Here is a 26,907-nt window from a genome sequence, read left to right on the forward strand (position 1 = left end):
AGGCCTGAGGAAACCAGGCATGCTGCAGTCCAGGCCAAACAGCTTTATTGGCTTTATATGGCGTTTTAAGGCTTGGAGTGTTGGACTGCTGTTAGTTTGTTGCTCAGTGGTGCCAGAATTGTGGTTTCTGTCTCAAAGATGCAGCTTTGACAGGAAGAACAGCGGGTAATTGCAAAGGATAGGAGGATATTATATTATTCTCTCTCTCTCTCTCTCTCTCTCTCTCTCTCTCTCTCTCTCTCTCTCTCTCTCTCTCTCTCACTCTCTCTGCCACCCACACACACACGTGCCTATCCTTTTTTGTCTTAAATCCCACTTGAGGAGGTCAGGATTAGCCTTGAAAAGCGAGGAATTAAGTAGATGTATGACTACACCAGTCTCATTCATCTTCATTGACATGCACATATTTACTAATGACAAACTCCATATGTTATTCTCTTTTGATTCGGGTGTTAACAGCATGAATAGCTACAGTGTCTGAATCCCTTTTGCATGCTGAATCACAGTACATGGACTAATAACTAAAGATTTTTGTGAAAGATGGAATTGTCATGGGTTAGAAACAACAAAGGTGCTTCTTTCTGCCTCTGCAGATGCGAGGGAAGGGAGCACTGATGGCATACATGTATATGAACTGCTGGGGTTTTGACATAGTTATGTGAATTACCCTGTGGGGATTACAGACTACTTTTGGTAATGTTTAAGGTTCAGTCAGAGCTGGTCTTGTGAAATATGTTGTTGGAATGAGGGGGTGGTTTTTAACAACACTTGCAAAATGAACAAAACTCCCACAACCCAAACTCCCAAATATATATGTATGCATGTTGTGATGTAAGCGAATTATTCACAAAGAACAGAAAACATATTCTTACTTTTTGTTTTGTTTTGTTTTGTTTTGTTTTGTTTTTTCATTCTTGCCATAAAGATTCACAGGCTATCTGGTTGAGACTCAAGACTTTATGCGGGCATGAGCAAGCTGCCAGATATGAAGATTGTGGGACAAACAAGGAGCATTGACTTTAAGCTGGACATGTGGTGCTGCAAGATGCATTTACAGTACAGCATTTTTTAGTAAAATGCCCAATAAAGTTAAATTATGCTACTAATATCTAATGAAATATGAGTTTGTATATATTAGAATCTTTAAAATGAAGATCTTGAGTGATGTACAGTGATATAACCATATTGTAAGGAACTGTACAGTAAGAGCTAGAATTCACAAATGGTGATGATATTCCAGCACCAGACATACTCAAATCCTTATACAGGGTTAGGGTTAGCACTATGCAGATATTGATAGAACTACAGATAGTGGTATTGCAATGCATTACAACCCTAACTATCAGAGAGGACTGCAGTTGTGAAGCATGCTGGTGTGTGCACAACACAAAACACAACACTCAGATTGTTCCCTTGTTATGTAACAAAGCCCATTCAGGCTGATGAGTCATGACAGATAGAGGAAATGACAATCACCACGCCATTCCCTGGGCCTCAAGGCATGTAGCAGTACAGACTGGAAACTGACCACAGTTATTATGGTCTTAATGCCAAGTATGCAGAACACGTGAAAAACACATCTCTATCCAGCCTCCCTGCTTATGGAAAAATACCATGTTACAAAAGTATTCTCACTCAAATGATCTTTTTTTTTAATTTTAATATAAAAACAAGTTGACCGTTACCTTTGTTTCCAAAACATGTGATTGTTTTGTTTGAACCAGGCTTAAACCAGGCTTGAACCAGGCGAGTCTACACAACATCGTTAACATAAATCCTAGTAGGCGAAGAAAAAAAACAGAAATTTACCACAAAAACCCTAGTGTGTCAGTGAACAAAATAGCCCTGTGTTGTACATGATAAACAGCATGCGCTACTCTGCACTTTTTACTGACCAGATAGCTCAGTACTGTTTAATTGATGTTCGGAATCTTACAGGTCAAAACTGGATCAATATTTCTGCTCACAGCTCTCCTACCTTCACACTATCTATAATACTCAGCACTTTTTAACAATAGGATTCAATTAAGGATCAAAAGCCTTGTTCAAGGACCTAACTACTTGTACTACTACTGCTAACAACCAGTTGTAAGCTTATACAGCAGGAATCAAGTATAAGGAAGGGCAAGAATACAGCAGGATTTGATCTCCCTTACTCACAGAGCATGCAGTAGATATCTAGATGTTATCAATTGTCAGTGATGAGTACATTGTAAAGTTCACCAGATAGCTAGAAACATACAGCTTTTCCTTGTATAGCCTCTATATTTTCACAGCTGTCTCTGCTGAAAAATCTAACCAGCTACCAGCTGCCAAAACAGAGACTAAAACTGCTAGACCAGTATATCTTCACCAGCCAAAATATTTTCTAGCATTCTTATTACTTGATTAAGCTAGTCAGAGTAAGTCGGCCTTTTCAACAGGGGTACCTGCTTTAGACAGCTAACATAGTTTACATGGCTCTAACAGTGAGCTAACATTAACTTCCAACTTATAGAAATAGTAACCGTAGTAGCTACCAGAGGGTCCAAAGAGTCCAAAAAAATATACGAGGAAACAACTGATATAAACTGATTTAGAGTTAAAAGCGTTTATTAGCTGGTGCACATGCTGCAGCACAATGCCTCAATGTGGTCTGTTATACATAGACAGCTCTGTTCTAACAAACTGCTTTAACTTTCAAAGCAGTGGCCAGGGCTTTACTGATACAGTATTAGCTCACATATCTTCACCAACCAACATTTCCCTTGACACTGTGGGACAATTATAAGAAGAGTAATGACATTTTCCTTTTCCTTTTGGTGAAATTAGGTTTTGCATAGTGCAGCTCTTCCATTGTTAAACTATTGTGTCTATAGACATTGCCACATTGCTTTCCATAAGGGGGAAAGTGAGAAAGCAAATGATGAATTGCTTGATTGTTAACGCTGACCAGTCTTGGTGAAAGAGTAGAAAGCCTGAGAGAGACACATCTGTGGTGACTACCACTAACAGCAGTTGTAGGTCTGTGAGGGAATCCACCAATATTGTAACATTATGGCAGACACCAAGCAGATCACCACACTATTGGTCTCTAATAGTTAGCAGGCCCATTGGGACCACTAATTAGCTATAAACGCTTCAGAACTATTTGTCTTACTGAAAAAAATAACAAAACAGGGTACAGCCTGGCATGATTTAGCGCTCTGTACTCTTCTTGGGAACAAGAAAGTAGTGGGAGTAAAAACCACTGCTGACCTTCTTCCACTGGGGCATTGCAAATCTATCTCTTAGTCTATCACTTTAGACTCTAACACTGGAACTCCTTGTTTGTCCAGCACTGATGTGCTGAAACACTCTTCAGGGAAAATATTTAGAGGGTATCAACACAGCAGATATGACTCATTGGTTCCTTTCAGAATGTCTTACTAACTGAAATAATCGCATAACAGACAAATTGTTAGGTGACTAATTCAAACAGGCGCTTTTTTTTTTTTTTTTGTGAAAATAGTGTGCGAAATTTACCTCACTCCAGTACACAAACTGTAGCAGGGGCTAATGTAAGATTTGAAGTAGGAGTTAAAAGGGTTTGTCAATAACAATAAATTTATTGGACTGAAAATAAGTATTGGACTGGAAAAGTATTGGACTAAACTATTTGGTAGTGTGTGTGTATGTGTGTGTTTGTGCCTTGTGATATAACGGCACCCTGTCCCCACCTTGTGTCCCAAGTCCCCTGGAAAAGGCTCCAGGTTTCCCATATCCCTGTATAGGATTCGCATTACAGAAAATTAATCTATGGATGTACTGTATAGATGGTGATGGACTTACCTCACTAAATCTTTTTTGTAGTAAATCTAGAAGCAAATTAGAGCCATGAATGAACATATTAGCTAAGGCTAATTAACAACAGCTTTATTCTGAATCTCTCAAATGTTAGCTAGCATGTTAATCAGATGATCATTATGATTATGATGTCACATCTGTTTAAATGTAGGTGTTTTCTAGGGAATTTAGATAGACTTTGACATTGATGTTCTCAATGCTAAAATGTCATCTTATGATTTAGATTCATATAAATAATCATATAATGAAATATATGAAAATGTATCGAACTGAAAATGTTTAAACGGAAAATACAAATAAATATAAATTTGTAATGTATTAGTCCTATAAAAAGCACCACTTATCATCATTATTTCCTCCAGAGTTAGATGACAATCTCAATCCAGTTCAAATAAATGATGGTTCTTTTCTCACTGGAGAAGTATGTCACAATACTGTCTATACTGGGGAAGTTGTGGCCTAATGGTTAGAGAGTTTGACTCCTAACCCTAAGGTTGTTGGTTCGAGTCTCGGGCCAGCGATACCACGACTGAGGTGCTCCCTGGGCAGCCCATTGCTCTGGGTGTGTGTTCACGGTCTGTGTGTGTTCACTGCTGTGTGTGTGCACTTTGGATGGCTCAGAGAACGAATTCTGAGTATGGGTCACCATACTTAGCTGTATGTCACATCACTATACTGTACGTCACAATTAAATTACATTTTTTAAAAATGGGCTGTGTAGGTGCTTTCAGTTCAACCAATCAGAAAGCAAAGCTCGTAGTATATCGAACGCCAAGAAGTACTGATTAAACAGGTGGAATCAGACACTCTTGATCTAATCTACTGTATGTGAAAGAATGACACATTTAAAATATACAATTTATCTGTTAAAAATAAGATCATTTATGACATTCTAGCTAAAACATACAATATGTTTAGTCAATTACATTTACATTTAACTAATCCTTAATATGTTTTCCCCAGACAGTGAATTTGAGTAAAAGCAGAAGGACTGGAAACCCCACAGATGACATGCAGCCTCAGGTAGGAAACACACACATCACACTGTAATGTGGATTTATACAACAAAGTTGCTAAAACACACATTGAGTCATAAAAATTATAGACCTTGGTTTTGACTAAACATATCAGGATTTTAACATCCATTGTTGTGACATAAATGCAGATGCATTGTTCCATGTCAGCAAACAAAAAACAGAAATGGAGCTTACATTGAACTCTGTGTGACAATGTCTAACAACAGTAATGACATGGTTATAACTTTGCAAAACAGTATAGCATGTTCAAAACTCTTGCTGTGTGAACTCTACTCAATAAAAAGTTTAGATTTTTAGATTGAAAATCATATATGGTTCCTACTGTAGTAGGAATGGAACCTGAACTGAGACACTGTTGTATTTATGAATAAATACTTTTTGTTAAATTCTCATCTGGTTGGTTAGAAAGTGTTAATTAATTTTCCTTGCCAGCGGCTCTAAGAATAGTTCCAGCTGTAGGGTAAAAAATCCAATAACGGACAGGGAATGTGTTGTATGCATGATGTGACCGGATTAGATTGTTGATGATTAGTGATGTCTTCTGTCGAATTAGAGTTATTAACATTTTTTGGAAGCAGTCTCCAGTGTTTTACCACCTTTGTCTTACTAAATTCAAGAGAGATTAGAGAGAAAAATTGAATCAAAGACTGTTTAATGCCGCTTTAATATGAGATAACAGGAAACTACCTTCCAAATTGCTGTGGTATGAGAGGAATAAATAACTTGCGGGTACGAGGATGTGCTGTTTCTGGAAAATAATCGACTTCGGGTCGATAACTCTGCTTTGTGTACTGTAAGGCTGCTTCACACCACCCTTTCGTTGAGTATTTTACCATAAATGTGTGCCTGTAAGTGTTTTATTCACTACATAAAGGACTTTCTCTCTGTTGGGGTGGAATTCCAAGTTATCTAGCTCACTTCACACACATGAAAGCATTTTTATAGTGTAAGAAAATACATGACCCCGATTCGCTGTTCTTCTGGAAACGTTTTCACTGCCTTGGAAATTTACTAATGTCTAGACTATTCATCAGCCCTCTGAAAGATTTTAGGAAGGACTGACACCCAAACAGCTCAAAACTGTAAACCATGATAAAGAAAGCAAGACTATTTATTGGCTGCACTTGGATGTATGTGAAAAAAAGCCTTCGTCACTGGTCCCTTGACTCACAAAAGCATGTCCGTGATTTAGCAAGATGCGATTTCACCATCTGTGAGAGCGGGGGGATCTTCCCATGACCTCTGTCGTTCCAAAGTGAGAAAAAAGGAGCGTTTGCAAATCAGGTCAAGGAAAAGAAAGAGAGTGTGTATGACAGGCAAAAAGAGACACTATGGAGAAAATGAGAGAGGAGAAGCCCTGGAACTTTAGTCAACTATATAAAAAACATGGAGGGATGTTCAAAACCAAAATTGGTAGAGATCCAACCCGGTAATGACAGGGGAAAGTCAGAGCTCTTCCTAGATCATGATGATTGACATTGACCTTTTCTTGACCCTGCTGCCCAGAGCAGATATCTTGAGGGAGACCTGAATGAGTCAAGCTTCTGAAAGGATAGTAATGAGCTTTTCCTATTCTGGCCCCCAAAGACATGGGTACAATGAGGTCTTTATCCTAGTGCTGCAAGATAGATGGCACTGAGGGAGGGCAAGCTCCTCCCAATGCACTTCATTTTAATAGATTAGAGTGACTCCTCTTTCACTTTTACGCCCATAATGAGGGTCAGTAAGAGAAAAGGAGAGGTGGGGATTATAATAGGCAGATCTTCTACATCAAAGCTATTAGAAGGTCCTGAAAAGCACTAGTGGATTACGTTAGGGAAAGTTAAGATTCAACAACAATCAGTCATCCATCATACAGATGTGCCTATGTTTAACTGTGGTAGAGACAGCAGGTAAGGTCCTGTTGCCATTAATTTGGCCAGGGTGGCCAGGTTTCAACTATATTTCCAGCTCAGCTATATCACATAACCCACAAAAGAACTGAAACTAGCATAGAAATTCAACCATTTGAAAACTTTTTCGTCTTCTATATCTCAGCCTTTGTATAGGGAAAAAGTTGTGTGTTGCACATGCATTTCTAATCAATGGTCATTATAAACCATAATAATTCCCATTGTACTATTCTCCATAGAAATTATTCTCTATATCAAAGATACTCTGTCAGTGCTTACACTTTATGTTTGTTTGTAGTAAAATTTGTAGTAAAAATTTAGTTTTATGTAAAGATTTCATTAGGATTATTTGCTACAAGACGATGAAGGAGGCCGTAAATTAAATTCTTAAGCTAGGCGAATTTGGTGTACAGTAAATACTAACACCGGTGTGGAACTAATGAAATAGACTTTGCCTTATTAGGGCTACTGCAAAATGAATTCAGTGCTGGAAAAGGAAGTGAATCTACACTGTAATCCAGATGATTTTTATCAGAGGAATGGATAGACAAGCCAGGGGTAGCTGTTTGTGATGTTATAGCCTAAAAGGAGGCTAAAATCTAATATCAATTATTGATTGGACCTGTAAACTGTTACTGTTAAACAATATGTTATATCACACAAAGGCTCTCTGATGAAATAATAAGAATTGGGGTCAACCAGCCCAAAATGACCCAAGTCACACCACTCTTCATCACAGTCCAATACTGTAGCTTCCTATTGCCAACCGTGTCAAATTCAAGACCTTAATGCCCACATACAAGACCTTGTCTGGAACATTAACCCCCACTTCTTCAACACTCTCCCTGAGCTTTATGTTCCCTGTGATCAGTTAACCACCGATGTTTGATAGAGCCTATTCATTTCCAGAACCTTCTAACTGACTTTCCCTCAGTGTGTGGAAAGTATGTCCAAACTCCACAGCAGACAGGATCTGTCACTATCTTCACGTCTTCCTTGAACACTTAACTAACCACAACTTATTCCCTGTCCCCAAAAAAAGAAAACCTGTTCTTACATTATCTATATATTTTTGTGCAATTTTCTCCTCTGGCACTCAAATAAAAATAGCACTGTATTATCCTCCGCATGATATATTGCTTTGCTTGTATTTCCTCATTTGTAAATAGCTTTGGATGATTGCATCTACTAAATGAATAAATGTAAATATAATGTAAGTGTTACATTTTAATAAATCTTCAATATCCAGCTAGCTTCATGCTGGCTTGCCTCTGACTGCCAGATGTTATATTCCTTTTGTTCACAGCAAATAAATTGGTTTGTTTATTTGACATTATGTGCTTAGTCTGCCTATATTTTGTTTATCACTGGCTTTATGAGTTATATATGTGTTTTTGTTGTTGCTAGCTTCTTTTTTTTTTGCTGAAACTTTCACCATAGTTCTGCTAATTTTGCTTCATTAATCTTCTCTTCCTCATAGAGGACGGTGGTATGTGACCATCTTAATGGCTCACGGATCGTTTTCTCAGATGAAAGTCGGCCAGGAAATGCTCTGTCCCCAGACATGACCCAGGAAGTAGTTGTGATCTCGTCTGGTCTCCCTGAACATCCTCCGACCCCATACTATAGGACCGCTGCTGCTGCTGCTGCTTCGGCTCCTCAGCACAACGTAATAGCATAATACCACATCAGTGCACCATACACATTATGTATACACACAGTATGTCTGTCTAATTACACTATCATTTTCTGTAACTATGGGGCATGATGTTTGCCCTGGATTAGCATTCCTTTTTTTTTTACACTGTTTTGACTCCCTTGGATTTTACAGTTTTCTGCAAATGACCTCATGAAGTAATTACAACCTTTGAAAGAACCACAGTCTTAAATCAAATGACCTGTTTGATCCAATTCTGTTGGAGCTGTTAGGGTATAGGTAAAACAGTGGGGCCACCGTGTGGTCCTTTTTCCAAGCGATTAAGTTAAAGAACAAATCCACTGGAATGTGGGATCTTCAGTGGCATCGAGGATATATTCTGTAAAACATGCTTATGTCTCAAAGATTTTCATGGACATGTAATATCAGATTACTCACAATGCAGTTCGACTAACCACTGATAACAGTGCCAGTGGGATTAAGCCCATGCTTTAGTCCTGTAGTTTCTCCTGCTGTTTTTGCATCTGGATCAGCCGCGTTGAAATGTTTTCCTTTAATACGTCGTCCCTCTTAGTAGCCTTTTAAGGGAAATGGGTAGGTCTTTTCTAATTTTCGATGCGGCACTAATTACAAAAAGCAAACATTTTATTAACAAAAAATAGAATTATACCAAGTCTGGCTAGTAGCAAGCAGTACTTTTATGTGAACGTACTGATGTACTGATACTTTTATATTAAGGTACTGATGTACTGATACTTTATTGTTAATGTACTGATTTACTGATACTTTCATGTTAATTTACTGATGTACTGATACTTTTATGTTAACATACTGATGTACTGATACTTTTATGTTAACATACTGATGTACTGATACTTTTATGTTAACATACTGATGTACTGATACTTTTATGTTAACGTACTGATGTACTGATACTTTTATGTTAACATACTGAGGTACTGATACTTTTATATTAAGGAAGGTACTGATTTCTGATGATTTGATTTAACTCCATTTTGGATGTCGATCATTTTTCACTCAGGTTGCAGAGGTAAATGGAGGTGCAGTCAACATACCCAGTTTCGGATCCTACTACGGACCACATGGTATGTGTTTTTTTTTATTTTGTTTTTTTTATAGTAATACAAGCGTTATAACGCACTATGCTGTAATAACAACTGACTACATACCACAGGGGAAAAAAACTGTTTCACAGGGAAAAAAAACAAGACAACATTCAGAATAGGAAACTGTTATCAAACTTAATTTGATAATACTGCCACCTGTTGGTGAAACTATGCTATAGGTGACGGAAATAAACACTTAGGGTATTATACATCATATTCAGTATTTCGCAATTTTGAGATCGGAGAATTTAAAACAAACTCCGATATTTAGAGCTTGCCTTTTTTTTCTCCATACAAAATTACCTCAGATTTTCCACAGGTTTGTGCCAAGACCATGTCGCGTGATGTCATCACCACGCGCATTCAGCCCAAACCCTCTTTGATCACTATCACAGAAAGTAATCACATTTGTCTTCACAGTGCTTGCAATTTCACCAATTCAAGAGTTTTCACTAAAACAAAAACAAACAAAAAATCGTAAATATTTCAAAATAATAAAATCAAGGAAAACCTTTCATTTTTATGCCACAGCAATTACACACACGCACACACACACACACGCGCACACACACACACACACACACACACACACACACACACACACACACACACACACACACACACACACACACACACACACTTATAGTAGATTATAGTCCACCTGAATACAATTTGATTTGAAAGTTCATGGACGTTTAAGACGTACCACCACGTTAAATGTACCCTATGTACATAAATAATAATAATAATTTAATCTTGTGAATCTTTAATAAATGAAAAATTGCAATCATTGGCACATTGGCAGTCGTGTGTAGAATAAAATTTAGAGGAACTTCGTATAGATCAGAATAAGAGCGTAAAAATTCAGTCTGCTCACTTGATTCATGACACTTTCTATGTTTTCCGTCTCTTGCAGACGGATTAGCCAACGGTGGGCCACACTCTACTACTCTGCCTCGCACTTCCATCAGCAGAGAAGAGAGGCTCATCAAGTTCTCTGGGATCGGCCCTGTGGATGAAACAGGCATGCCAATTGCTTCCCGATCTGTGAGTTATCTACCTGCTTGCAATAGAGTGCAGTCTACAGTAGCAAATTCTGCAAATTAGAAAAGAAATAACAGGCTTGGGGACATGCTATTTTAGTAAAATAATCACCACCAGGGTGGGGTGATGTGACCTCGCTTTAATCCAGTACTGGTTTCATTGTTGTAAGCATGTCCTGAATTTATTTATTCCTCTTATACCACAGCAATGTTTTTTTTTTTTTTTAATTTCAGTTAAGAATGACATTTTTATCCATTTATACATTGATACATGCTTAACCATATGGAGCAAATGTTGACTTTATCACTTTACAGCAGCTACAAACAGTAGTTCCCGCACAAAACCATGTGTCTGAAGGCACCAGCACTCTTTCAACAGCCAAAATGCAAAATAATTTCCCCAGAGCAAACTTGACTTTTCATATCAGTGATTACACAAAGTCATTCACGATTAATGGAGCGTCATGAGTTTTGCTTCAAGAAACTTGCCATCCTTTTTTATTTATTTATTTTTTTGTCAGCAGTTTTAGTTCATGTGTGTGTCAAGTCAGGAAGTGTTCTCTAAAATGCAGCCTGTTTTTTTCTCGCAGAGTGTGAACAAACCTAAGGACTGGTACAGAAGCATGTTTCGACAAATCCACAAGAAACCAGAGGGTATGTAAACACACACACACACACACACACACACACACACACACACACACACACACACACACACACACACACACACACACACACACACACACACACACACACACACACACATACGAACACACACAAACACACACACACACACACACACACACACACACACACACACACACACACACACACACACACACACACACACACACACACACACACACACACACAAAGAGAGGTACACAGACAAATACTCACACAGATACACTTACACATATACAAACGCACACGCACACAAACACGCACACAGACACGCACACAGACACGCACTCAGACACGCACTCAGACACTCACACACGCACACACACACACACACACACACACACACACACACACACACACACACACACACACACACACACACACACACACACACACACACAAGCAGATAGACTGGCAGGCACAAATAGAGACTCTAACACATATACAAACACACAAAAACACGCACACACACTGAACCACTTTCCCTGTTTTCTTCTGCTTTAAATCTGGAATTGCTCTTAGAAACTGGAGAACCTGCATCTCACACACTCTTCCTGTGGAAAAACTGAGTAAAAGTGTTCAGTCAACCTTAAAAAAGTGTAACCCGATAGACCATCTCCAACAATGAGTCTAATTCTACACCAAATACGCCCATTATTTACTTTGCTAAATTTGGTCGCTGGCTCTCAGGCTTTCCTAAACATGAACCAGCATCTCAACAGTCTTTTAACATCTGAAACTGTTCCCAGATCAGCAACCTTTTGGCAGTTTCTGCTGAATTCTGAAGCCAAGCGCAAGATTGATATAATCCTGCTGTCAGCATATCGGGTGGATCACAAATCGTTACGAAACAGATACTCAGAAAAGCCACTGAAATATTCCATCAGGCCATTTGTTAAACGTGATCCATTAATTTAACAAGCTGCTCAAAGAGCTCTGCTGTAAGTAATCTGATTTATCCTTAACAATTGGAACAAATATTGGAAATTTTTCTAATATTTTATGCTGGGAAAGGATTTTATTGCATTGCACTTTAAGAGACAAAGTCAGACCGTTGATGGATTTAGATCAGATAAACAGAAATTCAGCCTAAACACATCAATAAAAAAAAGGTTAAGTACAATTAAAGAATATTCTCAAGCAAAGCTTGCTAGCCAGGATGAGAGAAAATGATCACATCTAGCTAGACGGATTAGATATATATTTAAACATTTAGAATATCTCTTCTTTTTCTTGTCACACTTCACAAAACTAGACACTCGGGGCTTTAAGTATTTGTTTTTATAGCAATTTTATTCATAGAAAAGTTCCAAAAGAAAACAAAATACAGTTTTTTTTCACACAAATGTTTCTATCTTCAAAGTAAATGCTGATGATAAAAGTAAATAATTTGTTATACTGATTAAAATAGTCTGATAAGTCGATTTCCATCCTGTTGGCTGACTGGACACTAAGGTACTCTAAAAAGTCACCAAATCTAGACAGCATGATGGAAACATTGGGGAAGTCTTGGCCTAATGGCTAGAGAGTTTGACTTCTAACCCTAAGGTTGTGGGTTTGAGTCTCAGGCTGGCAATACCACGACTGAGGTGCCCTTGAGCAAGGTACCGAACCCCCAACTGCTCCCCGGGCGCCGCAACATAAATGGCTGCCGACTGCTCCGGGTGTGTGTTCACGGTGTGTGTTTACTGCTGTGTGTGTGCACTTTGGATGGATTAAATGCAGTCACCATACTAATCCGTATGTCTCTTCACTTCACTTACTACTGAAGTGGCACATAATAAGTAGGATTTTATTTTTTACTTTTTTTGCTAGTTATCCGACTATTCTGTAAAAAATCTACTCTTTCGAAATCCATGAAGACCATAGTTGTAATTATTAATCATTTATGATGATTATTAATTAATGTGGTTAATAATTAAATGAATGAACACAGTTTACATTTTTGAAAACATTCCACAGAATTCTATTTTGTTTAACTTTTTTTTCCCCCCTTTCTCTTTTTTCTCTCTCAGAGCCAGAAATCGACTGGCAAGAAAGTAAGTCTTAGAAAAAATATTCCAACAACCTCAAAGCATGTTTGGTCATGTCAAGAATTATGCAAACCATTTTTAATGACCTGATTGATGTCTGCTTTGACAGGCAGCTCAAAAAATTCCCATGTGAAGCATGCAGATTGACTCAGCAGAGTCATAGTAATGACTAGCAGGCTTGATATATAACTGTGTAGTATATGAGGATGTCAGGTTGCAAACGATGTGTGCTTGAAGCTTGTTTTTTATGGTTCAGGGAGGTTGAATACAGCTCCAGCTGCAGATTCGGCTCCGGAGGACGGACACCAAACTGGAACCGATCCCTTCACCCTGACGCAGCATGGAGCACTGCCTGACTGGTGAGGCTGTTATTCAAATCCATACTGTATTATCACTTATTGCTCTCGCCATTTTGAACTTTCTATGTCTTTTAAAGCAAGTTAAAAACAATTCCCCATAGATTCTGACTTTTCAATACATTTTATAGCAATACTTTTACATGTAGCAGAAGCTTTAATCTAATACGACTTTACTAATGCAAGCAAAGCAGGATTCAGGGTTTTTCATTGAGAAGCAAAGTTCACAGGGGAGTGGGGACATGTAACGGGTGATTTAATGTGGAATACTGTAGTTGAGATTTTAGTTTGAAGATCATGATGGATTCTGCCGTCCTGTTTGAGGTAGGAAGTTCTTTCCACCACTGGAGGACAGTCAGTTAGAAGCTCTACCATTTACATTTAAAGCATTTGCCAGACACATTCATCTCATTTATACTGTACAATTCAGCAAGTTAGGGTTGAGGGCTTTGCTCAAAGGTTCAGCAGTGACAACTTCGAGGTCCTGGGAGTCGAACTCTCAACATTCCGATTAGTAGTCCAATGCCTTAACCACCGAGCTTTACAAATCACCAACTGGATACGTTTTTTGGGTTGAACCAAAATTCCTGAGCTGCTGAGTCAATACAGGCTCTAACCGAAACTTTTAGTACGGGTTATAATTTCTACGGTAACAACTCATTAACCAGTGAAAACCAAAGATAGCATAACTAAACATAATAAAAATGTTGTTATGGCATATTCTTATAGAAGTGATGAAACTTGGAGGCTTTTATTTCACAATTATGGAAGGAGTCTCCAGTGTTATAACATTGCAGCTGAGAGAAAGATGAAACTTTAGGTTTTTCACCATGGGGAAGTCTTCAGCACGGACGACTTGTGGGTTCTGATTGAAAAGACAAAGTGTTATTTACTAAGAGTGCCAGAGAGGGAGAGGGAGAGAGAGAGAGAGAGAGAGAGAGAGAGAGAGAGAGAGAGAGAGAGAGAGAGAGAGAGAGAGGGAGAGGGAGAGGGAGAGGGAGAGAGAGGCTGGTGATGTGTGGAATCTTTACAGCTGCCATGTTTTAAAAACCAACAGATTTGACTGTATTTAAAAGATTTCGGAAAGCACAGTGTCAACAAATTTTGGACAGACAGTCCATGAGTACTTGGTCGAGTCATACTCCCATCCATCCATCCATCATTCAATCCATCCAGTCATCCAACACATGCTGAGCTAAGCTTTTCAGGGACCACCGATTAGGACTCAAATGCAGGACGCAACAAGGTGTGAAGTTTAAAGTCTTTAATTGAAATGGAGTAGACAAGGTGAGCGTTGAAACAAGTGTAGGCAGGAATACATCGACAGTCAGGGAATGAGGCAGATCGAACATCACAAACATCAGATGAACACTGCAACACAGTGTAGTGTTCAAAACAGTCAGATAATCCAAACAACAGCAGGCAAACATGACAATGTAGGGCAGGCGGTAATACAGGTCTAATAATCCTAACACAACAGCGTGAGGCAGGAAGAAATCCGAACGAAGACTGAGCAGGGTCAGGAACAGGTAAGACAGAACAGGAAAAAATTGGACTGTGGTGTGTATATAATGGCATTTACCCCGGACGTGCTCTGTCCAAGAGAGCCGCCGAGCTATAAGAAAAGTATTATACTCTCTTCCACACACTCACCAGTTTTACAGGAAAAGAGGGCAAAAAAAACAAAAGAGAGGTGTAAATTTGAGAAGCAGATAAGTGACTGCAGGCAGGTTATGATCCGTTGCTGCAGGCTCTGACAATGAGAATGTGATAAAATATCTGCGTATTCGGGGGTGGGGTGTGTTTCAGGGCTGATCTGGGTGATGTAGTCAAGATTCCAGAGCCAAAGAGCATTTTCGACTTCGAGCCAGGACAAGGAGGTACAGCGGAGGAACGTGTGCAGGTAAGAGGCTTTTCTCGGTAGGAAATAAACCTGCATTTAAACGTTTTAACACTGAAATGAACTCAGATCTCCCTGAGTTTAAACAGTAGAAGATTTTCATGTCGTTGTTGCCTGCTACACTTTATATATATTCCCAAACTCACTCCAAAAAATGATTTCATGCTTTGCTCCCAACATTCCTTTGATCAAATGGATGCTCATTGGTTTTAAACCTAATATCATAGCATATGGACATATGGACAGTTCGTACAGTAGCATAACCCACAGATTACTTCTGACACGTTTTCTTGTTTCGATAATGGAAGGACATTGTATACAAAATAAAAGCTGGACATTATTGAGACAGACAAGAGAGAAAGTCTTTGTTGTTATGTTGTGTCAACACCAACATATACTGTACAATACTCCGAAACATAGTTGTGGTTACTTTCCAGATAGATATTGTATGTGTTGTACAGGAGTTACTATGGTAATAAAGAATACATGCAAAGGAAACACATTCCTTTAGGCCGTTAAACTCCCTATAAACTATTACACACATACTGTATCATAAGACTTTCAGGTCATTGGTTCTTAACAGCAGAAAAGAGCTTCTGTATACTCTCTTTGTAATATGCTCTTCTTCCGATAGCCCTTTTCTGTGCAACTTTGTAAAACATTGCTTGGGTCAGCGTGTTGAAAGCCGGGTTTTGTTGTTGACTGCTGGCATTTCAGCATGTGGGCTCAGCTTCAGCATTTTTATACACAAAACACACATACAAAGAGAGAGAGAGAGAGAGAGAGAGAGAGAGAGAGAGAGAGAGAGAGAGAGAGAGAGAGAGAGAGAGAGAGAGAGAGAGAGAGGAAAGGAAAGAAACTTCCTTTAAGGATTAGTTTTTGTCTGAGTTTCCAAATGCCTTTGATCATGAGGTCATTTGTCTTAAGACACACCTTTCCATGCTTCTTTATTACTACAGTGGAAAAATACTTTTGTACAACTCCAAGTTTATTCAGGTTACTTGTAAACAAAGTCCTGAGATGTATACTGGCCATCCAGATTCATCATCACGTATTTTCCACCCAGTGCCACACCTGATTCTTAAACCAGCGGTGCATTCAAGTGGAACTTGTAAATACATCCTGTTTATGATGTGAAATGAATAAGCTTGTAGGGCAAACAGGGGCTGAGCTTACAAGCTAATAACAAAGGCTCATCTAGCTAGAACATAGCTACTAAGAGTTTGATGTGAAAACGACATTGTTACGACATTCATTTTCTCATTAATCCAGTGTCTCATCTGTCGGTTTGGGATTGAAACCTACAACTTAAAGTTAATAATTTAATGAATCTTGTAAGAATATTCATAGATTAATTAACTTAGCGTGGCTTTTTATTAGTCACGACTCATGTCAGGTTTATTTTTAAATAATAATAATAATAATAATAATAACAACAACAACAACAACAACAACAACAACAACAATAATAATAATAATAATAATAATAATAAAATCAAAAGAAGAAAATTGAAAGGCAAAGGCACAAATAAGAGCAGTCAATAAGGAAAATACTGTTGGAATATAAAGCAAAACAGATCTGATGATTAAACAGTAAATATACATACTGTATACAATCTAGAGGAAAGGAGAATAGAAAAATACAAAATTAGACCGAGGCAGGATTTCGTTGCTTCTGCTTGGAAAGATTTGGTTTGGTTTTGGGAGTCGGTGTTAAAAAACCTGATACATGATAAATGATAAACTGACTGTAAATGATATAATGGATTCTTTACCAGTATGTTTGTTCAGATGGGATTATATAACCTACTGTACTACTTGTTGTTTCTACTGGTCATTTTATAGTATGTAAAGATGTAAGGTGTAGTCTTTGAATATTATTGGCATAATGGGATTAAATCCCACAGAAGTTCTGTTTCAGACTTTTTGTTATCTTTATTTTGATCTTCCTGAGAATTGTTTCCACATTATTCTCATTGCACGTTGGCACGCAATCAAAAATGCATCAGAGCTGCTTTGGCCTGTTGATGCGTACTAGTTCTTGCTGTCTTGTGAACGTGATTAAACTCCTTCCAGTTTAAAGAATTGGCAGGTCTCCCTTTTCATTCAGTGCTTTTCTTTCTCTTGCTGTATTGTTTACAAAGCTCAAGGGCTTTAGGAAATAGTTCTCAAAGGAACCTTGAAGCGTCTTAAGCACCGTGCTTTCGCGCTCATCGTCCTGCCCGAACTGAGAGCAGTGGCATGTTGAGTCAAACTAAAAGAAAATGACAATAAGGCAAGAGAAAGAGGGCGAGACATAGCAGCCATTAAGGGCTGTGTGTTTGTAGCATTGTGTGCGACTCGTTAGTGTTTCCTCGTTAATCAGGTCACGCTCCAGAAGCAGGAAGAAAAAGACTCATTGTTCTCTCCCTGCACCAGACAGAGCTGTCTTGTGATCACGATTAGTCCCGTTATCCGAGTTATCCGCCTGTCTGATCCAACATCATTCGGCAAGCTCAGCCATTAGTTTGCTCAGACACCACTCCAGACTGCTCCTCCCTGAGACTCGGTCCGACTCCGAGACGCCTCTTTAAGACGGCATCGTCCTTATGAGTTTATTTGATTGCGTGGATCTCTCCTGTTGGCCCTGAATGGCTCGCATCATGCCAAGGTATTTAAAAAAAAACAGTGTGGTGGTAGTGGAAGAAAAGTAAGGTCTTAACACTGGATTTTGTGGCATGCTGTGGATTCTACCAGACGTTTAATTGTTCAATTGTAATGTTAAATGTTGCGTTTAAGGTCTGATTAGGGAAAGCTGTTGGGCGTTTACTGCAAATGAGGTGCAATGGCGTTTCACTCGTTTGAACTTATATGCCAGGAGCGGTAATGAGTTTCTTAAAAATTGTAACGATGTCACATCTTTACATATAGAAATTTACAAAAATACATGTTTGAGGTTTTTAGGCTTCACATGAATATCTTAGTAACATTATTGTGTCCAGTTATCAGGCTCTAAAAAGAGAACATATATTGAACACACATTTTAAAATTACTCTGGACTCAACAGAATCTTCTTACATGTTTTAGTGTATTATCTTTACATGTTGTGATGTATGTTTGATTGTAGCTAGTTATAAGCAATTAGGAGGACGTCGGTTTTCATTTTAAATTAGTACAGAATGCATTAATTACACGAGTATCACAAATAAGATAGAATGCAATGCATATATATTCAACCCAGTAAAGCCTACCTGACCCCGGCTCCTGCTCACTCCACACTTTCTCATTTAGTTTTCTTTCACTTTACCACCTGCAACTGAATTGGACTCGAATGGCAAAAACTTCAGCATCCAGCTGTGCAAAGCAGATTTAGTGGTTCAGGAGTGTGAATAATTATGCAACCCAGACATGATTACATTGTATTGATTTTAAACGCATGTTGCGCTTCAGTCAGTGTCTTGCACCTTGAACATCGGCAAGGCTTTTGTGACATGTTGTTCATCGATATTAATTGAAAGTGAGTAACATTTTTCTTTTTTTTTTCCCCACAGTTACCAAGGAAACCGCTAGTGCACCACCCTTCTGAGAGAGCCCACTCCCCCTCCATAGAAGTGAGTATGAATAGCATCTTTAGTGCAAATAAACTAAAGCTAAATAAAAAAAAATCTTGGTGATGGGTGAAGTGAAACATTTGCTGCTGTGCTTCTTATTTAATTGCTGTTTGCTTTTCACTGACGTTATACTCTGTCCATGTGCACTTTGATTTTTCAGGCCACTCTGGTGTCGGAACTGAACCGCTTCGAGGCGGAGTTGGACTCAGACATCCGTGGCCTGGAGAGGAAGCTGTCTCAGAAGAAGCAGCAGCAGCCACAGCGGCAAGGCAGGGGTGAGGTACTGAGCCTCCCCTCAACACACCTCCAGAACCTCATTTTTTATCCTCTTCACCGCTTTAATATCTAGCCTGACTCATAATTTCCTACAGAAAGACAGTTCCCTTTCTGTTTAGAAGTGCTTTTATTAACAGTTCTACCAGATTACTTGTAATATTGCGAATATTACAATTTCTACTACTTTACTTTTTAAAAAAAATAATAATTCAAATTATTATTCAAATCATTTCCCTTCCCTGTACCATAGAACATAAAGATACTAATACGATTTTCCTTTTATGACCTGGGCTTTAATAGATGGTTATCCAGTCTATAATTATACTGCAAATATACCTGTACCTCTATATACTTCCCCGAGCGAGAGACAAATGTGAGGTTTAATGCTGAGACAAAGAGGAGACTTTACATTAGCTACGAATACACAGTTCAGTTCAGAAGGCAAGTACTACGCTGTTGCACTTCTATATTCAGCCTGAAACTCTAGTCTTTAATTTCCAGCTAGTCCAGACTATAAAAGTCTCGTCTCACACTGCGCACTCTTACACAAACGTGTGTCCTTTTGGTTTATTAGCATTTCATCTCCTGCCACATTTTCCCCGACAACAAGCAGCTGAGCATGTTTGCCTTTTTTGTATTTTGTGTTAGTCTTCTGGCCTGGAGCAAAACGTTCATATCTCATATGCTACTTTTGTTGCTTCTCTGTTACGTTTGATTTTAGGCACATTGTGAACTCACTAAATGATACATACTTAACTTTTAAAGGAAAAAAAGCAGACTTTAATAAAAAGTCATCTGTTTGCATAATTAGATCAAATCATTTAAAGTAAGATATTATTTCTGCCATTATATACAATACAACGAAAGCTCTCAAACAGCAAAAATGACATTTACACCTAAAACTCCCGAAAGGAATTTAAATTAAGGAGTAAATTAATTTACAATTTATCTCCATTAAATTATACCCAAGCGTGCTCATATGTTTAATGTCCGGATTGTTGAAATTTATATTAATATATATATTGCACATTGAAATCTATCTATTGCACATTGTATAAAGTGAGAAAATGAACTGTAGCGTATACAAAGTCATTTTAGCAGCAAAGTGTAAGCTTAGTGTAGAAGGTAGATTAATACTTACACACTTTACCTCAAGATTATTTTAAAAATAGGGGAACATTCTGGTAAAAATACCATTTCAAATCTACTTACATTATTTATATTCATTTAAAAAATAGTAATAGATATGCATTCTATTGGGCTTTGAAATGTAAACCTGATGGATTTCTACTGTACCATATGACAACAGCATGTGACAGATGATTATGATTATGTCTCGGCCATAAACTGTGTAAAAAAAATGGAAAAAAGTAAAGTAAAATAGAAAAAAAGAAGAGTAATTTTTCAGGTGACATATAATAGTTATTACATGCCGTAACACCAAAGACCCCAGTGCGTCTTTATCCGTCATTCTGAGTCTCCATACAAAAGCTCCTGTGGTCCAATTCTATTGATTTAAAATACAACCAAGGATTTATGTCTGTGATAGATTGTGAGGATCTTAATTTGTAGCCTCAGCATATTAATTCATGTTCACTTCATTAAAATAAAGACAATGCAATCTTTTTCTTTTCTTTTCTTTTTTGTAACCATGGTGAATTCTGAAAGTTCCCCAACTTTAGCTAGAGTACATCACTCAAGTTCATACTGTAACTGGTGTAAACTACAGAAGATACTTTTTTATATGGTTTTTTAAACCGATTTATATTTTAAACTAATATTTTTGTCAGAACTCCAGTAGTTCAGGTTTAGTTTGGTTGTTTCCCAAAACTATCCAGTCGCTACTCTGGCTAGTCAGTTACCAAGGATAAATGCATAAAAGCACTGAATTGTAATGAACATGCACACACAAAACTAAGGCATGTTTTTTGTTGTGTCCTACAGGGAACCCTACTGTATGCACTGTGAACCTTTTTAGATATCTTTCTACTATAAAAAAAAGTGCATGCTTCTATCTATATTTGTATCTATACAGAAAACACGATCTGTTTGTATGAACTGAATGTGCAGTGTGTAGGACCCAGGGGAGCCTCCTGGGCGGGAACAATCACGCTGCTCTGTCTTCCCACTCTGCATTCTTGTGTGTGTGTGTGTGTGTGTGTGTGTGTGTGTGTGTGTGTGTGTGTGTGTGTGTGTGTGTGTGTGTGTGTGTGTGAGGTGAGTAGCTACATGGGCTGGACTTACTGCTTACTGTAGTCTTCTATTCACAGGGTGAAAAGAACAACACTACAACAGCAGCAACATCTGGGAAAGGACAAGAATACAGGTGTGTGTGTGTGTGTGTGTGTGTGTGTGTGTGTGTGTGTGTGTGTGTGTGTGTGTGTGTGTGTGTGTGTGTGTGTGTAAGTAAGAAATTAACTAAACACTTTGTGTACACTTTGTGACAGGATTACTAATTAAGAATATTGCCATAATTGTCTATATTACTTGAATATGACTTGTTGTTCACCTCTCTTTCTCTCTCTCTCTCTCTCTCTCTCTCTCTCTCTCTCTCTCTCTCTCTCTCTCTCTCTCTCTCTCTCTCTCTCTCTCTCTCTCTCTCTGTGTGTGTTTATACTTGTGTTTTTCTGTTCTTTTTCCAATTATGTGATGCTTCTGGGCAGTTGAGCAGTCTGAGTTTCCTGTTTATAGTTAATAGTTGCTTTCTCAGTAGTGGATGGTGCATGCTTCAGATCTTCATACAGTTTATATTCTTCATCTAGTTCTTTCTTTCTTTATCTAGTTCTATCATGATCATTTAGAGTGTGACAGTCTCCTGCCATGATTGGTTAATTATTGACGGGTTCTGGCTTGCAGCCCAAATACCAGAACCCATGCTGAGGTGTGTGTGTGTGTGTGTGTGTGTGTGTGTGTGTGTGTGTGTGTGTGTGTGTGTTTTGTTTGTTTGTGTTTGTGTGTATCAGTCAAACACACTATTTATGTATTCACACTTCCCATTTGATTGTGTGTGGTGTGTGTGTGTGTGTGTGTGTGTGTGTGTGTGTGTGTGTGTGTATGTGTGTTTGTGTGTGTGTGTGTGTGTGTGTGTGTGTGTGTGTGTGTGTGTGTGTGTTTTGTTTGTTTGCGTTTGTGTGTATCAGTCAAACACACTATTTATGTATTCACACTTCCCATTTGATTGTGTGTGGTGTGTGTGTGTGTGTGTGTGTGTGTGTGTGTGTGTGTGTGTGTGTGTGTGTGTGTGTGTGTGTTTTGTTTGTGTTTGTGTGTATCAGTCAAACACACTATTTATGTATTCACACTTCCCATTTGATTGTGTGTGGTGTGTGTGTGTGTGTGTGTGTGTGTGTGTGTGTGTGTGTGTGTGTGTGTGTGAGTGTGTGTGTGTGTGTGTGTGGTGTGGTGTGTGTGTGGCTTAGGCTTATTTTTACTGCTTTACAATGGTTTGTGCAATAACACATAGTATGCAGTGCATTTCTAAAAAAAATGGCAGATCGGAACACTCCAGGATATAAGATTGGACTAGAATTGTGTAGGGTTTGATTGGACAGAAAGGGTAAAGTAGGAATTGGCAGGATTAGCTATAACCTGGGCTGGATAGGATAGGATTGCACAGAATGTGTAGACAAAGGACAAGTTTATATTTGATTGGAAAGGACTGGGTAGGATAGGATTTAACAGAGTGTGTAGAGTAAGACTATGGTAGATTAGACATGATAGGACAAGATTAGGAATGGACAGAATGGAAGATTAGAAAAGATGAAATATGATTGGACAGGTTTGGGTTGGGTAAACTAAGACAGGATGGGTAGGCTTGGATATGATTAGATATGATTGGACAGGATTTGGTAGAATAGGATAGGATTGATTAGGATAGAATTGAATAGAAGTGTTTAGAACGAGTAGAGTAGTATTGGACAGGATTTGGATTGGACTGGACATGATTGCATAGAGTATGATTGCACAGGATTAGATACAATTGGACAAGACTGGACAAGACTAAAACAGTGTAAGACAGAATTAATGCTGGAGGTAGAACCTTTGGTACTTTAGATAGAACCCTATTATTTATCATTCAAATATGATGAGTTATTCTGGCATATATTACCTGGCCAGTATGATGTTAACAAAAAGCCTAAGTGGCTGGAATACTCACATGACATCTGGTTGTGACGTCTGGTTTGAATACATCTGCATGTGCAAATCAGTTCAATTTGAGTGTCCTGTAAGAAACACGTACGGCTAGTGTATCCTCCCTTCTGTGTCAACCACAAAGATTAGCAGCACTTGCACATTAAACGGGAACCTATATGCGTTCGGTACGGATATGTATTTAACATACTATTTTAAGCTCTGCAAAATGTCTCTCTATTAATGTGGCACCCAAGACAAATGTCTGTGCCATAGAGGGGCCATTGATAGGATAGGATTAGACTGGATAAGATTAGACAAAATGGCAGAGAACCAGAGAGGGCTGTATTGGATATGAACCTGTAGGACTATAGTGAATTATATCAGATTGAATTAGCTAGACTTGGATATGACCAAGCAGGATAGGATATAATTAATAAGTACTGTACATACTGTATGTATCTCACAGTACCGGGTGTGATACCGGATTGGACGCAAGAGGACTGGTTTGGGGAATCGCTGCATGACTTAATATTTTAAGAAGATAATAGGATATATTTGGGCAGAATTTGATGACAGGACAAATTTAGTCGGGACAAGGCAGGATTAGACAGAATATTATGACTATTATACAGTACAGTATGGTCAGATTAGACAGGATCGATTTGGATAATAGAGAATATGATTAGATGGAGTTGGACTCCTGCTATGTAAAAATTGGATATTATACATCCAAGCATATACTGTATGATTGGATTCCTGGCTGTAGTGTTTTAGCCACTGAGAGATTAGACAGGATATGCTGAGAATGAATCGGATTCCTGGCTGCAGTGTTTTAGCCACTGAGAGATTGGACAGAGTAGACTTGAATTAGATTCATGGTTATAATGTTGCAGACACAGGATATACAATAGAGGTTTGGAATCCTTGTAATTTAGCCAATGATAGATTGGACATGGGATGGTGAGAATGGATTGAATTTTTGGCTTTCGTATTTTAGGCAGTACTAGATTGGACACAGTATGGTGAGAATGGATTGGAATCCGGACTCAAATATTTTAGCCAGTGATAGATTAAACATGGTATGATGAGAATGGATTGGATTCCTGGGTCTAGAATTTTACTCAATGATAGATTAGATAGGTTATTATATAATTGCAATACGTTCAAGGTTCTGGTGTTTTAGATTTGACGGGATACGGTGGGATTCGATTGTTGGCTCTGGTGTTTAGCCGCTCATAGATTGAACAAGATTGATTGGATTCCTGGTCAGTTATTTAGTCTGCTGGGGCCCTTTAAAAAAAAAAAAAAAACAACTCAGTCCTATTTGCCTTTAGTTTTACAGTCTGGAGTAAAAGCCTGAATCTCTCACCTTCTCTCAGACACATTCTTTAGATTCTCTCCACCTTCATAACTCTACAGAACATGAACGTGTCTTCTTGGCTTGCTTTCCATTCTCTAACATCTTACTTTACCCTAAAGCACTATAAAGTGAAAAGATAAAACACAAGATGAAGGACATGCCGAATTTTACTGTTTCCTCTCATCTAGATCATTAACCAGCTTCAGGGAGGAACTTTATGAGAACACATGTTATAGTTTTAATCATACTCTAACCTTCCTTTAGAGCTGCTTAATGAATACTACATAAAATCAATGTGTAAGATGTTTCAGTGTTGCCACTGTGCTGAAACTGTGCTGTTATGGGAACAATGGAGCAGGTTATTAACACTGAAGGATTTTATTGCTCAAGCTTTTGCATTTAAACCATTTTAACAGCAAAATCAGATCAGCAGTTTGCTGTCATTTGTAAAACAGCTTTCGGAGATGACGCAGTTTCCTTACCAAGCTTTCCGTGGCTTGTAATGATAAGCTCTTTGTTTAAGACGAAATCATTAAGTAGAAAAGAGCCAGTGCACAAATGTTTTACCTTTCGGGTGCATTCAGGAAGTTTTGTGTGTGTGTGTGTGTGTGTGTGTGTGTGTGTGTGTGTGTGTGTGTGTGTGTGTGTGTCTTTTTGTCAAGCAGATTTATTTGAGATCACAACCGTCTTCAAAACAACAGGCCTCGTTAATCAAACCGGATACAAACAGATTTACTCATAAATCATTTGCTGGAGCATTTATAAAAAAAATGTGTTATTCATAAGAATCCAGTTAGTTTAAGAAAAGTCACTGTATGTATTCTACAAAAGTTCCTGTGTTTGTGGAAATGTACGCATTAGGAGATTATTGTGAGCCTCCAATGATTGGCTTCAAATTGTTTACTTAGTTTCTTACAATTTTATATATGGCTTAAGTTGTTAAGTTTAGAATTATTTTGGAACTAATTAAAAGAAAGTATTGTGGGTTTGAGGGGGGGGGGGGGGCAGTCTAAATGAAATTTATAAAATAAAACCACCAAAGTAAATACGATGAAAGCAGGAAGAATTAGTTCTGTGGTAGCTTTTTTTTAGCACTGAGGTTTGGCAATGTTCTTTTATCATTTATTTCACATTTTGTCATCTTTAGATGTTTGTGCAGTGTAAACAACTGATGTTGTAAGTGTAAACCTATAAAAGGTACAACGAAAATTTCCATGGTTGTTAATCTGGTTTGTCCTAAAAGCTGAAAAGATAAATAATCAGTACAAATCTTTCCATTCTCCAATTTTCTCTCAGCTACCTGATTGGAGAAAAGGACCCCAGGACAAGAGAAAGAAGAAGTGCCCCACCAAGCCATCCTACAAGCCCTTGCGCTGGCGTTCAGCAAGACAAAGCACCTAGCATCACACGTGCTAATGGTAAGATGTGACTCTTTCCATTCTGCTTTGCTTTTTTTCTTTAATCTTCAATATCATCCAGCCAGAAATAAACAGGATTAAACTCCGATCCATTTCTTCTTGATTTGGGTTCGTACCAATGGATTTGAAGTCACATGATGATGACAGCGTTGAAGCTTTTTAGTTGACATTTAGTAATCAAAGGCATCTTTCATCTTAACAGCTTAGGAGGATACAGTCATGTTATCGAGACCTGTTTCATGTTGATGATCTGTTCATGTTTATGCAAATCCTAAATAATCCATTTTGGGAATCTTCCATGCTAAAGCTGTGTATCTTTTTGAAATCCAGTTTGTTGTACAGAATCAAACAACAACAAATTTGTCTCTTCCTAATTGCTTACAGATTGTCCTGCATTTAAGATATCCAGGTCTTTTTTACGAACGTTTCCACCGCTAATTTGTTTCCAGGAACCCGGAAATAGACTTCTGCCCCTTTATTGTTTCGGGTTTCCTTACTTCAGGGTGGTATCTGATTAACATGGATACAAACAGAGCTCTTTATAAAGCAGAGGGAGAGAGAGAGAGAGAGAGAGA

General features: G+C 38.3%; 1 protein-coding gene across 1 annotated transcript in view; it reads left to right on the top strand.

Moving 5' to 3' along the window:
- Positions 1 to 26,907, top strand: part of sorbs3 (sorbin and SH3 domain containing 3) — a 42,433-nt gene extending 15,526 nt beyond the window's left edge. Inside the window, exons 4-15 of the mRNA XM_047799722.1 lie at positions 4,789 to 4,848; positions 8,235 to 8,423; positions 9,454 to 9,517; positions 10,455 to 10,585; positions 11,172 to 11,235; positions 13,281 to 13,304; positions 13,555 to 13,657; positions 15,464 to 15,557; positions 19,085 to 19,144; positions 19,305 to 19,424; positions 21,691 to 21,746; positions 26,211 to 26,907. Of these exons, the coding sequence (XP_047655678.1) occupies positions 4,837 to 4,848; positions 8,235 to 8,423; positions 9,454 to 9,517; positions 10,455 to 10,585; positions 11,172 to 11,235; positions 13,281 to 13,304; positions 13,555 to 13,657; positions 15,464 to 15,557; positions 19,085 to 19,144; positions 19,305 to 19,424; positions 21,691 to 21,746; positions 26,211 to 26,343 (1,050 nt within the window). The 5' untranslated portion in view covers positions 4,789 to 4,836 and the 3' untranslated portion in view covers positions 26,344 to 26,907. The remainder of the gene's footprint in view (positions 1 to 4,788; positions 4,849 to 8,234; positions 8,424 to 9,453; positions 9,518 to 10,454; positions 10,586 to 11,171; positions 11,236 to 13,280; positions 13,305 to 13,554; positions 13,658 to 15,463; positions 15,558 to 19,084; positions 19,145 to 19,304; positions 19,425 to 21,690; positions 21,747 to 26,210) is intronic.

This window comes from Tachysurus fulvidraco, chromosome 14, assembly GCF_022655615.1.
Source record: "Tachysurus fulvidraco isolate hzauxx_2018 chromosome 14, HZAU_PFXX_2.0, whole genome shotgun sequence".
In the NCBI taxonomy this organism is placed as follows: Eukaryota; Metazoa; Chordata; class Actinopteri; order Siluriformes; family Bagridae; genus Tachysurus; species Tachysurus fulvidraco.